A 13,918-nucleotide genomic window follows, 5' to 3' on the forward strand; every position below is an offset into this window, starting at 1 on the left:
ATAGTAAGTGCTTAATAAATATTTGCTGAACTTACAGACACGTTTACGTTTCACCTTAACTGGATTAAAAAATACTAAACGTTTATCTTCTATTTCTTTGTTATCTGTTCCCTTATAGCAGTAAGTACATGGATACTAAGTCTGTGCATTGAGGATAAATAAAAAAGTAAGTTATTACTTTTTTCACTGGAAGTGATAAGCTTGGGAAAAATAAAGGCAATCACCTGTAGTGTTTATACTTGAAAATACCTATCTAGGATAGGAATAGAAAAAAAGCATTATACATTCAGAAAACAATTATGTGATAATGAGACGTTGGTTCAGAGAGCATGTAATCTCTCACAGAGTTAACATGAGTATCATAAGACATTCAAGATAGATTTCACCGGAAAAAAATCACTTGATGGAAGGATTTAAAGGGCAGGCCAAACTATCAAGACCTGTAAAAATGAAAATAGGATGAGTGGCAGGCTGGAGCAGCATAGTGATAGCAAATTGAAAGGGAAACGTTTCATGCAAGAAGCAAAATGCAGAGGTAGTTTTCAGATCTCTGAGGTAATTCCAGTGTAGTATGTAGTGCTTAAGGGCAAGAGCGTAGAACAGATGACTCTGCAGTATCTGTCCTAGCTCTCAAGGCAATAAATGTAGACAGGAAAAAAAAAGAGCAAATAGAATTTGAGCAACCAAATGCATTAGATCAAAAGTATTGATTTTTTTAAGATTAGAGTTACAAATAATTGATATGCATAAATGATTTCTATTGTTAAAATGCCCTTTGTCAAAATTTATGAAAATTTGAAAAAAAATGAACAAGTGCACTGGTTTGAGGATTAAACCACTCTCTACTCAATGCTGATCTTTATCGCCATTGGTTTTTCAAGACATACCTTGAGAGAGAGCTGAGTAACATTTCAAATAACTCTTTTTATTCTTCTTGGAATCCTAAGCTATTCTTTTCTGTTTTCTATAATACCACAGTGTAATTTTACCTCTTTAAAGTAGTTTTAAAAAGCAGGGTAGCCTTATACATTTTAATAAGCTCCAAATTCTTATAGAATTTAGACTTTACCTGCAGAATTAAATTAAAAAGAACCTCACCATCCCTGTATTAATTTTCTGCTGCTATCATCTCTCCTTGAACACTCAACTTCGTTTAGCATTTTTTTAACTGTGTCCGGAAGCCACTGTAATTTCAACGAAGCTGGCATCATTCCATTTCTTGCCAAATAATGGAAAAAACTAACCTCATGCCATTGCTTAGTTTTTCTCACAACAAAAGGCTAGTTTTCTATAACACCATTGTATTCTTGCTCACAGCTGGAGCAGTCTACAGACAAAACAGAAAAGGCTTCACTGGAGCGCAGAGCATCTTGGCACTGTTGTCCTACAGCCACTCCCTCTGTTACCCCCAGTTTTTCTTTATTTTCTCAAATCACAGTTATACTCATTCTTTTAAAGTCTGAGTGCCCAGGTTTAGGGTTTCTGAAAGGCTTTTGCTCTAGAAGACTCAATACAGAGCTACCAAACAGGGAGGACTGATCTCTCGCGCCCAGTGAGATGCTCTGTGCCCAGGCAGACATATCTTCTGCTCTCCGAAAGCCTCTTGTTCCCAATACAGTGGATTCCTGAGTTGCTATTGTTGCACTCCTTGGTCACCACCATTCCAAGAGCTGCAGAAAAGAACAGTCTCCTAATGGCCCCATGGATTTTAATTTATGGCAGTTAACCACCTTCTCCCATTATACCTCACATACCTACAAGTCACCAAAAGAAACTAGACACCCTCTTCCCTCATGTTTGCCACCATCGCTTGGACCCTCAGTCTCACAGTGCTATCTACATGCAGTTCAATTTCTCACTCCTTTCCATTCTCTACCCTTCTACCACTCATGGTCCCTTGTTTCAGTCTCTTGTTGGAGAATTTCCTTCATGTTGTTTACCAGTGGAAGCTCGCTCTGCCCAGCCTTTTATTTCCCAGTCTTTTCTCCCCCCTTTACCTTCAAAAATCTCCAGCTCCTTTGATGTTCCTTACTGCTATTAACTTTACCATCAGATATCCACCTTGTAACAATCATTTATCAACTCTTCATAAATTGATGACTTTAAAAGTCCTTCATGGTGATCTTTTCTACTCCTACCTCTATCACCATTTTTGTGGCTTTGGAATCCACATGGTTAATTAATTCATTCACCATACTGGACACTGAATTACTGCACTCCTCACAGCCAATGATCTTTCCCTGCATCTCACATTAATTACTCACTCTCCTATTTATTCCTTGATGTTATTATTATTATCATCAGTAGCTGCACATTCTCATCTTCAAACATCACTTTCTGACCACACCTGTTAACCTTCCAGTTTATTGGTCCAGTTCTTGTTTTACTAACATTCTGTAATCTCAATGGAGACTGCCAATCCACTTTCCCTATCACTTTTTCACTAGCTATCACCACTTCATGGCCTCATTTCCCTCCCAATCCAATTTATTTATATTTCGTACTCCATTATTATTATAATTAAATCCCTTGCAAACACCTTTCGCTCTCTGTTCCTCTCTTCCTTTCTTGGACTCTCCCAGAAACACTCGAACCCTAATTGAAATCAATTATTTTCCTATACTATGCCTGCAGGAAGGCAGTTAAATATGGCTGGAGAAACACTAGCACCTGACTAAATAGTCACATGATACTGCCTAAAAATTCTACTACATATTACTCATTTGTCGACGTTTGCCCTCCCCAAAATGGTGTCACACCTTTGTCTCTTCCCTCAAATCCCATACACCTTTCCCCTGATCTTCATGCTCAGTAATTAATCTTTCTTAACACTCATTGACAGATTAAAACAGTTATTTAGATGTTTTGTCTGTCTCACAACACCAGGAAGTAAGTTTCCTGAGAGCAGGAACACTGGTCTCCTTGTTTACTGCTGTATCCCTTATATTTAGCATTGTGCCTGGCATACTGTAGCTACTTAAGAAATCTTTGTTTAATAAAAAAAAAAAAATGATTACTTAGAATAGTGTATACAATGTTTAATGACACAACAAAGCATTTAAAAATAATTTTTAGTAAATTTATCAGTAAATCTCCAATGAATAATACTCAGTTATAAATTTATATTAATAAGTTTGCTTTCATTATGGTCAAAATACTTTTTTCATACTGATACATAATTAATCTCAAAAAAACTGCTTTCAGCATGCCAAATTAAAGCATTTACTAGATACCGAACATACGTAGGATAGAAGTTCCTTTCCTATAAACAAAAACCAAACCCGCTGCCTTTGAGTTGATTCGGACTTATAGCGAGCCTATAGGACAGAGTAGAGCTGCCCGATAGTTTCCAAGGAGCGCCTGGTAGATTCAAACTGCCTGACCTTTTGGTTAGCAGCTGTAGCACTTAACCACTATGCCACCAGGGTTTCCTCCTTTCCTATAGGAGTTTATAATCACTATAGATAAGTATTATCTCGATTAGACCACAGTTCACAAAACATAGAGCACTTTGCCATATATTATCTAATTTGAAGTATGGAACAACTGATAGATGTTATAACCAAAGCTTGGAGAGCTTGTGTCCTACCTTAAGTCCCCTGGTTGCTAAGTGACCCAGGCAGGTCTCCAAAGCAGATATGCTGATTCCACTCACTCCATTACACCATGAAACTCCTTACTCATGCCTACGTTCAAAAACTAAAAATCATCTCCCACTGTATATCCGAGAGAGAGCCCTGGTGGTGCAGTAGTGAAAAGCACTTGGCTGCCAACCAGAAGGTCGGCAGCTCGAGCCCACCCGCTGCTCCACGGAAGAAAGATGTGTCAATCTGCTTCCATAAAGATTTATAGCTTTGGAAGCCCTATGGGGCAGCTCTACTCTGTAGGGTTACTGTGAGTTGGAATCGACTCAACAACATTGGGTTTTTTTTGTTTTTGTTTTTTGATATATCAGAGTAAGTCCAACTTGTTCTCCTGTGACCTGACTCCACTCTTCTGTCCAACTTCATATCATGACTTTCCTACACACACCCTGGACTCCAATGGACTGGCCCCATACTCTTCTCCAACACATCTTTCTCATGGTCATTAAAGGCTTTTCCTGATGCCTTTGATCTTCATTTGGAATCCATTTACGTGGTCCCTCTTTCAGAAAGATCTCTTCTACCTCTTTTTGATAAGATTTGCTCCCACAATGATTTTTCCCTTCTCCCCACTCCTAGCGCTCCTTCTGTTTTACCATTAATCTTTTTATGACACACATAAAGCTTCATTATCTGGTCTATTTAGAAAAGTTTTAAATTTTACATCAGATCAAAATCTTCCTTGAAGACAGGGGCTGTATCATCTCTATAGAACCAGCAATGTGCTAATAAACAAGAATTCAATAAGTATTTATTTTTATATAAATATGCATATTTACATAATAAGTATATTTGTTATATGTATAAACATTATACATATAATAAACATGTATATTTATTATATAAATATGTATATTTATATAATAAATAAGATATACATTTATATAATAAATAAAATATATATTACATATTACATAAACATAAGATGTGTACTCATTTATTTAATGTATTCATAGCATTCACAACTATTCTCTCATCTATCAGCTAAAATTTTTTAAAACTGCATCATATGAGTTATCATCGTTTGTCACATAAAATGATTTTTATTTTATAAATTTTGGATCAGAGAAGAATAAATCACTTCTTAATACTATAAAAGTCATCAGCAGAGATCAAACTGAAAAGCATTTTATTTGATTTTCAGTTACTGTGCTTTTTTTTTGAGTAAGTTGCATATATATATATTACTTTCCAGAAATATAATGCATAATAAAATCACAAAAGCATTTTCAAAAACATACAGTATAAAATTTGTTGGCTACTGAACTGGTTCTTAATTCCTAGATACATTTCAACATCCCAAGTTATTATCAAAGAGTAAAAAATGAGAGAAATTTACTTGATCCTTCATTTTCACTGCTATCTAAGAATTTAATGGAATCATTTCTATTTTCTTTTTTGAAATACTTCAGACTAAGTCAAGTTTAATTTTAAAGTATCTTATTCAATAAAAGGAAATAGCCAATATAAGGAAAAGCTTAAGGTCTCTCCCACTTTCAAATATTTTACTGAAAAATGATAAAATTGTTAGATTATTAATCACTGGTTACAAATGTAAATGCATATGTTTTGGCATTATTAGTAAATGACCTTATGCAATACTAATACAAAATGTCAAGAATAATATTGGCAAACATATGAATTCCATGTATCAAATAACTTTTTTTCATTGTGATAATCTATAGTGACAAATAACCAACAATTACTACAGAACAATAACCTATAAAAAAGTACAATTCTATTGCTGACTACGACCAAATCAAGTTATAGCAGGTGTTACTTAGTTCCTAAGAAAATAGAGATAAAAAAAAGAAAATCTGGGGGAAAAGATCAGACTATAATATCGCTTTTTTAGTAAGTTTAATACCATTAATTTTTTTAAAGTGTATGCATGTAGCTGCTTTTCTCTCAAAAGCTCTTTAGATGCCTATAAAAGCATTTTAAAAATTTGTTTAAATTATTGCCCACTTTGTGGTTTAATTTTATTTGATACTCAAGAGTATTTCAAATTAAAAAAGCATAAGGAGCTTACATTTCAACTACATAAAATGATAATCACTCTGTAAAAATAATCCATTATTAAATTTGTAATTGGATATACTAAATTTAGGGAATTAAACAATTTCTTGTCAATTTAATTGTTTCGTTGTTAAACTAGAAGTTGATCCTTAGTTGAATTTTTCTAGTTAGAGTCAAGAAGCCTAAACAAAATAAAAGCATAGAGAATTCAAGAAAAAAATTATCTCTTTGTTGGGAGTGTAAAATAAAAAATAGGACACAGTGTAATCTGCGACATTGAGAGGAGATATGCTCAGTGATTGCATAAGTCATCTGGAGGATGCTGATACCTTTTTCAGCAGCAATGAGAAAGGACCTGGTCCTGGAGAGTATGGAAAGAATTATCAAAGTGTCTGCCATGACACTAAAGGGTCTTTGTGAACAATAAAAGCAAAACCAAACCAAACTGGAAGCAAATCCTTATCTTGCAAATGCCTCGTAACATTAATTAAACACTGGCAGAGAAAAAAATTGGCTGTTTTCCTCTTTCCTTTATTCCCTTCCTTGGAGTCTCATGTTTAAATCTGTGATCACCTGGTCCCATGGTTGTTTCTTGTCATTAAGTTGATTGGAAGCCAGGTGTGTATTGATAAGAACAAAATACATTCTTTCTTAATTACATAAGACCACTATTCTTTTACATTTCATGTAAAAACAAATATTACTAGTATTATAAAATCTAGAATCCTTTAATTTTGATCTATATGATAAAGTTCTAAGTCAGCTTTTGGCATAAACGTTATTTGATACTTTAAGGCTATACTATTTTCTAGGGAGACACCAAAGTTATATGGCATTCATGCTAAATGAGAATTACACTCTCGGTGTAAGAATCATGAACATTACAAAGCCAGAAGGACTTGGGGGTCCAAATGAGTGTGTCTTCCTGGTGAATAACCTTCAGAACTTTACAGACCATACCTTCTTTACATGAGGAGGGACACGTTGTCCAGTCACTATAAGGGGTCACGATACAGTCCTTCCTACAAGGAAGCAGACAAGGCCTCACTGTTTCAGGCCTAAGGCTCTCAGGACACCTGAAAAAAGCAAAGGGAAATTACTAGTCCTCCATAGTCAGCCAGAAAACCAGATGATTTAATATTTTGAGAAATTTTATTGCTAAACAGTCACCAATCTGTGTTATTTAATTCCCAGGAGCCTCTCTGGTTTTGACAAGAACTATACATCAATTCTTTCAAACTGGACCTTAAAACAGTTTCTCCCTGCAGTATATACAAATTTGATAATACCAATTATGCTATCTAAAATGAAATATAATAATTATGCCTTATCCCTTTACAATAATCTCTCCAATATAAAATATGTATTTTTAATATGTATAGGAAATTTTGTGGCAATTCAAATGACCAATTTAAGGACCCAATTCTACACCTTTGTGTAACTAAATAGGCTTAATGCCTATTAAAAAATTTCTAGTTATCCTAGACTTTATATTTATAAAATATGTGTAGCATAAAATAAATTTATATGGTGCATGTGTTCAAAAATATTGTATTTATAGCTATATATTATATGTTCCATAACAAACAAATAAAATTATAATAAATAGCTTTTGCTTTATCACTCATTTCATTTAGCATCTCTATTCTTATTTTTTGTTCTTTTTGACCCTAGTTTTAATTTATGGGACTTAGAATATTTTTTATATTTTTATAAACTGCAATATCTTTTTTGGAACAAAAAGAATCAGTATAAACTGTTATTATTGTTGTTAGATTCTGTCAAGTTTTTTTGATTCATAGCAACCCCAAGTGACAGAGTAGAATTGTCCCGTAGGGTTTTCTAGGCTGTAATCTTCACGGAAGCAGATCACCAGGTCTTTCTCCCATGGAGTCACTAGATGGATTCGAACCTCCACCCCTTTGGTTAGCAGCCAAGCAGTTAAATGTTTGTGCCACCAAATAAAAATAAAACATAAATGTTCAACTAAAAAAAAAAAAAGTGATTAACATAAATTATGATAAAATAGCTAAATTGTTTTCAAAAAGTAACAAGAATATGTTATTTATTGGGATTAGAAGAGTAAATTCAGAATGACAAACCATAAAAGTGTCTTACTTTGTATAAGGTTTGTACTTCCTAGAACATCATTTTCGGAAGTTGATGAATAAAGATCTCAGTGTACTATCTTATTTATTCTATACTTATGATTTTTAGATTTCCCAATTCTTCCCTGCAGCTTCATAATCTGATTCTCCTATTGCTGGTGGGCAAATGTTGGTCATGAACATGCACATAGAGGATGGTTTATATTAGGACAATAGAATACACTAACATAATTCAGATAATTAAGAGTAACTTAATACAGTAAAACCTGTGAAAGCTGGAAACCTGTTTAAGGTGGAAACCTGTCAGAGGAAAAAAAAACTCTAATATTATCCACTAATAGAGACTGATAGAAAAGTGCTAAGACTGCACCCTGTCAAAGGCAGAAAACTTGCAAGACTCGGAAAACAAGGCAGTCCCTTTGAGTTCTGGCTCTCACAGATTTCACTGTATTCTCATTCCTAAGCAGTTCTGCTTCGAGGTCACATACATCCCTGCCAACTAATCTAAGAGGCTGTGACTTAATAAACCAAACAACCAATGTAACTCTTGCTAGAATAAGTTGATCAATTAGTGGGAAATGGAATCTTAGAAGACTCCACATGGAGGAAGCCAAATTTTTTGTAGGTCGGGATAAACTGTCTTTCATCAAGTAAGTTAATCAGGTTTTTAGAACTGTGCTATGAGTGAAAAAAGCTAATACCACTAATTTCTTTGCCATAATTTCTTTATAGCACTTTATTATTTATCTACATGTTCTATCTCATACATAAACATTAGGCTCTAATCAGTTATATAGATACATACTTTCCTCTCGTTTTAAACCATTAGGGTTTATTTGGAAATGGATTTAAACATATACAGGCTTTAATATTTCAAAAAGAAATAATCTCCTCGATTACCACTGAGGATAAGCTTGGATTTTCCCTAATTACTATGAGCACTCAAGGTCATGGACTATAAAGAAATTTAGATGTGAATTATAGAAGTTAACGTATTGTTACAATTGAAATTATAAATCACTCATAGTTCAATTTAACGTGCATTCTTATCCAGCAAATATTATATGGCAACATCCCACATACAATTCAGCTGATTCTTTTGGAACTATGGAATTATTGGTTAGTAATTATTATTGAAAGCACTCTTTTTCAATAAGGCAATTTTATAACGTTAACCACAGGGGAGCATTACTCAATTGCATGCTCTTCAAATTGCAGCCCTGACTAAATCAATAGAATTTACGATGTTATCATTGGCAACCTTCGAATATTCAGTTTTAGCTTAGAAATGTCCACTGCAAGATACTTGGCTAACTGTGGAGAACAAAATTACTAACAACAAAGCTGTTAAATGAACACACAAGAATAAATTATACAGCCTAGATTACATCCAATAAAACTAATTCAGACTTCTTTGGAGAAGCAATTGGTTCAGTCAACATGCTTCTTTTCTCCTTTATACTGTTTGTATTTAGTGTTTGTGTTTTAAATCAGGAATTGATTTCCCCCCAAATCTTATTCAAGGTCAAATTAAACAGATGTGATAGGAGTTGAAGTTTGTTACTCGGAGGATAGATAAGATCAATAACATTGATTTTACCATTGCACAGTAATCTGTTTTATTAAGAGGAGTTTAAAACAAGGTTTCTATTTGCATTTTTTTGTTTCAAATGCTTGGTATTAAAAAGCATTCATTGGCTTTAACTCACATTTAGGGAGATGGGCAAAAACATTTCTTTTGAACGCTCAGTGTTTGCTTAATTTTTAAGGGCAAAGTGAATTCATTTGATTTAACAAATCTATATATGCATCTAGGTCATTGAATAAAGGCTGCAAAGGTGAAGCAAATTTTTAATGGATTATTGCAGTAGTCCGACATGACGCTTCAGGATACACTTCCTATTGAAGGATTTAAGGAAGCTAATCCAGCATGCTCTTTCACACAGAGGCTTGTACTCAGGTACTTGCTTGTTGTCATCCATTACTGGGCAAAATATTTTATAGTTTGTATAATGAATAAAATACCAACATCTACATTTGGAAGGTATTTAATTATAAAACAGGAACATATCTTTCTATGTATCTATGACTATCCACATACATATATAGATAGATATAGGAATAAATATAGATGTGTGTATGCATGGGCATATACCTGCATTGGGGTATGCACATGTGTATACTAAATGCATACGTATATTTCGTAGCTTCTCAGCTCTGTTCACTGACAAGGCTCAGACAGTAATCCTCCATTCTGCTCCACAACAGGTCAGTCATGTTATAATCCCCTGCAGTGAATGTTTCCACCTCTGTGCTTGTCCCAGCAGGACCCAGAATCCTCCAGGACTCAGGACTTCTGCTCCTGTGGCTACCACTACTGAACTTCAATATACTGTACATTAATTTTCAGAGTTAGATTCGTAACAACATTATCATAATTTCTATCAAAATATTGGTTTGGGGCTATCCATTAAGCATGTGGAATATTATCCCAATTTATTCAAATTTCTTACAGCATATATATTTTAATGTTTTCCTAATTGCAAATTATATAAACAAATAGAATATTGGGTAAAATTGGATAGAATATTGGGTAAATATTGGGTAAAAGTCTGTCTCTGGCAAGAAAAAGCAGCTCACAACAGGAATCTTACCTATCCCTCTAGAGGTATTCATACATCAGGTATAACATTATTTCCCTGAAACACTAAGAAGTACCTCAAATTCCTAAGACAAAATAATAACTTCTAACATTTATTGAGTGTTTACATTACTGTTATTGTTTTTATTTAATCCTCTCAACAAACTTTAAAAACTGAGGCCAGAAGAAGTTAAGTAGCATGCTTAAGATCACACACGACCCTTACCTTCTTGGCTAAGTACTTGGAAAATAATAGGCCACATTTATACCTATGAAAAACTGATTGATTTGACATTTCTTGTTATATATGGTTTGAATTTTAAAAGTTTATGTTGTCTAGATTTTGAAAGATAAGTAGGTTCTCTCCCTGAAGAAATATTAATTGAGTTGATTACTTTTAATTAATTTTCTCTAAGTATTGATTAGTCCAGTAACGCTCAGTTACTTGTTTTTGTTTATATTTCTCCTGTAATATGTCAGCTCCCAAGTCCTTTGTCCTTCCCTCTAGCAAACTGTTTGCCTTGCTATTATAGTACTCATAACCACAATGAGAAACTGATAGTTTCTCAACTTACAACATTCATCCTATCCCAAGGCTCTCTCTTGGAAGTAAATGGCTCACTATTTTAACCATTGGAAGATATAATAAGTTTGGCCTTGGTATTTTTTGATATAGTATTTTCTAGGGGAATTGAAAGGCAGATCATAGAAGGCTACTACCCAATTAAACTAGATTGGCAGCCTCCATAGCCTACGGGTACATAGGAGGTTACGGATGACCTACACTGTCAGGACTTCGCATACTGTCATTATTGATCAGTCAGGCCTAGAGCAAGTACTTCTTTCATGGCCTCACTAGCTTCATAAAAGCAAAAAGTGCTACTATAAAACAGAAAGTAGGTACCATATAAAAAGTTTCCTCCAGAATTTATGGATCCCAGACACAGGACTCTCAGGCTATCGTAACTTCATCAGTGACTGACATTCAAAACAAACACATCTTACTCTTGAAGACAGATATGACAAGCATCAAAATGCTCCATTTCATGAAACAAGTGAAGCCTGAACCAATCCTCTGCACGGCTGACCACAGGATTTACTGTTGTCATTCCAAAGCCCTTACTTTTTGGGTCCCACTTGGCCCACATTGACTCGTACACAAATGACTTTTCTTGTCTGCATGCCGACGGAGCAAGAGGCCTCCCCATTCCAAGCTGTAGTTGTGTTGAAGGATGATACTGAGGTGTCCTCAACGCACTGGCCCCAGGGACCAGTTTGCCAGTGGTACACAGTACAAGGATGCTCATTACAGCTGCGCATCTCCTGTAAAGCACTGCTATTTGGACAGCGAGCTCTACCTACAACAATGAACAAGGGTAGTAGATTAGATATGGTGCCATCAGGAACCCTGCCATTCTCTGTCCCTTGGAATTAACATGGTTAACAATAACAATTATATCTGCTACTTGACCAGCACATAGCATATGACCAGCACACTGCTAGGTAGGCAAATTAATCTGACACATTAATCTTACCATATTTGGCACAGTCTGGCTTAAAATATAAACTATGTGGTATGTGCGATATTTATTTCGGGGGCTATGGAGGACTTCAAAAGGAGCGGTCACTGTTCTCCAGAGAAGCTGAAGAAAGAAATACAAACAAAGCCTATGTGATTTCCAACCAGTGTCTTTTCCAATGTTATAGTCAAATTGAAAGTCTTAATTACAGGTTCTAAAGCGCTACTTATCACATGCACATTTTCATGTATTAGACTCTAGGGTGATTAGAAATGGCATTTTAAAATTGAATGATGCTTTATCTAGTAATGATAATAACATGTTTTTTCAAGTCTAAGATGTACTAAAGAAAGACAAATGGCGGCAAACTATGACACATCAATCCCTTATTAACTCTAATTTTTATTTTATGGTTATTGAAATCACTTTTTAATACTCATTTACATAGTTTTTTTTTTTTTTTAACATATCACTCTTCTATACACGAAAAGGAAGTATAAGAGGAATGAACTGGTTGAGGTATTTCTAAAACTTCTTCACATTCAGATTCCAAACCTTTCAAAGCGCTTTTTAACTCGCACTCCTGGAAGCCTGTGTTCTCCTGCATAGTATCATCTTCTGTGGCATCAAGGGTGTTGGTGAAACAGCATTTCGAAAAAACAGCTCCACCGTTGTCTCCAGGACTTTCTTCTAGGATGCTGATAGTCATCTTTAAGTTTGGATGCTGTTGCTTTCTTAATTGTACCAGAAGGTGTCAATTTTCATTTTCCATCCCCAAGTGGTCCTTAGCAGTTTTTTATTTGTTTGTTTGTTTTTGGCAGAAACATCACAGTATTGCAGGAATAACAACCAAGTTTACATGCATAAGCAATGGCAACTATATGATTAACTGCTGCCTGGCCCAGTGGTTTTAAAATGTATCCATTGTAAGATATAATAATTCCAGAGATACATTTTTTCAATCAATGGACTACGGTATGGGAGCTATCATTACGGAACCCTTTTTAAGTTTTTAGCCCCATAATAAGCACTTTATAGGTGTGCCCTCATGTCATGTCCACAACTGTTTTACGAGGTAAACATTATTAAGTGGAGGAACTCATATAGCTTGAATGATGTGACCACTGCAACAACTAGGAAATCAAGAAGCCAAGTTTCTTACCACTATGCTATTTTATAATGCCAATTATGTAAAAAAAAAAAAAAAGCTTATATGGTTAAAAGCAAAGTTTTGGAGGAATACATTGCCTTCCTTATTGACCATTGGATCTACTGGAACATATGCAGCCTCTGGATTTCATTCTCAGGAAAAGAAAATATCTGGCTATTGATACGGAATGACAGAAACCTTGGGTCATCATCATAAAAATCTGTGATAGTAAATGGAGGAAGTATTGAATATAATAAGTAATGAGTTTTAGATATTTGGAAAGCAAATTAAAAAAAAAGTGACCAGTGGCTACAGACCTTAGCTAACAGGGAAGCTAGCCCAAGGGGTCTGAGATTTGGGCAAGCATCATAAACAAAGCTGGTGGCTACACCCTGTGTTGATCTTTAGATATGGTTTCAGTTATGATTAAAGACATCCCTCTGCACAATAAATAAATTGGGAAGCAGTTTATGTGAGAACTTAACTGCAATTTGGAATCATTTATACAGTGTTGATTGCGGAACCGACATCAGGATAACCTGCATTAAACAGCATTTCAGTAATGTTCCCTGATTCATGAAGGTGAACACAAACATCTGTCACAGTTCATGCCCTATCCTCTATCACAGAGTTTAGTGGTCCTGACAGCACCTGCAATGAAGTTTAGGATTTGAATAGGAATGAATCCTGAAACATACTAATTGGACTGGGGAGAAGTAAATGAGCCCTCCTAGCACACATTCCCTGAGGCGCTAGATTTATCCAATCTTTTCTCTCAGACGAACGCATGATAATTACAGACATTTTATATATATATATATATATACACATATATA

The 13,918-nt window shown here is 34.8% G+C and overlaps 1 protein-coding gene across 1 annotated transcript in view; it reads right to left on the reverse strand.

Moving 5' to 3' along the window:
- THSD7A (thrombospondin type 1 domain containing 7A) overlaps window positions 1-13,918 on the reverse strand; it is a 287,180-nt gene that overhangs the window by 109,811 nt on the left and 163,451 nt on the right. Inside the window, exons 7-8 of the mRNA XM_023544392.2 lie at window positions 11,536-11,770; window positions 6,624-6,739 (exon numbers count right to left, since the gene is read on the reverse strand). Coding sequence (XP_023400160.1) covers window positions 6,624-6,739; window positions 11,536-11,770 — 351 coding nt within the window. The remainder of the gene's footprint in view (window positions 1-6,623; window positions 6,740-11,535; window positions 11,771-13,918) is intronic.

The sequence above is a fragment of the Loxodonta africana genome, chromosome 8, assembly GCF_030014295.1.
Source record: "Loxodonta africana isolate mLoxAfr1 chromosome 8, mLoxAfr1.hap2, whole genome shotgun sequence".
NCBI lineage: Eukaryota > Metazoa > Chordata > Mammalia > Proboscidea > Elephantidae > Loxodonta > Loxodonta africana.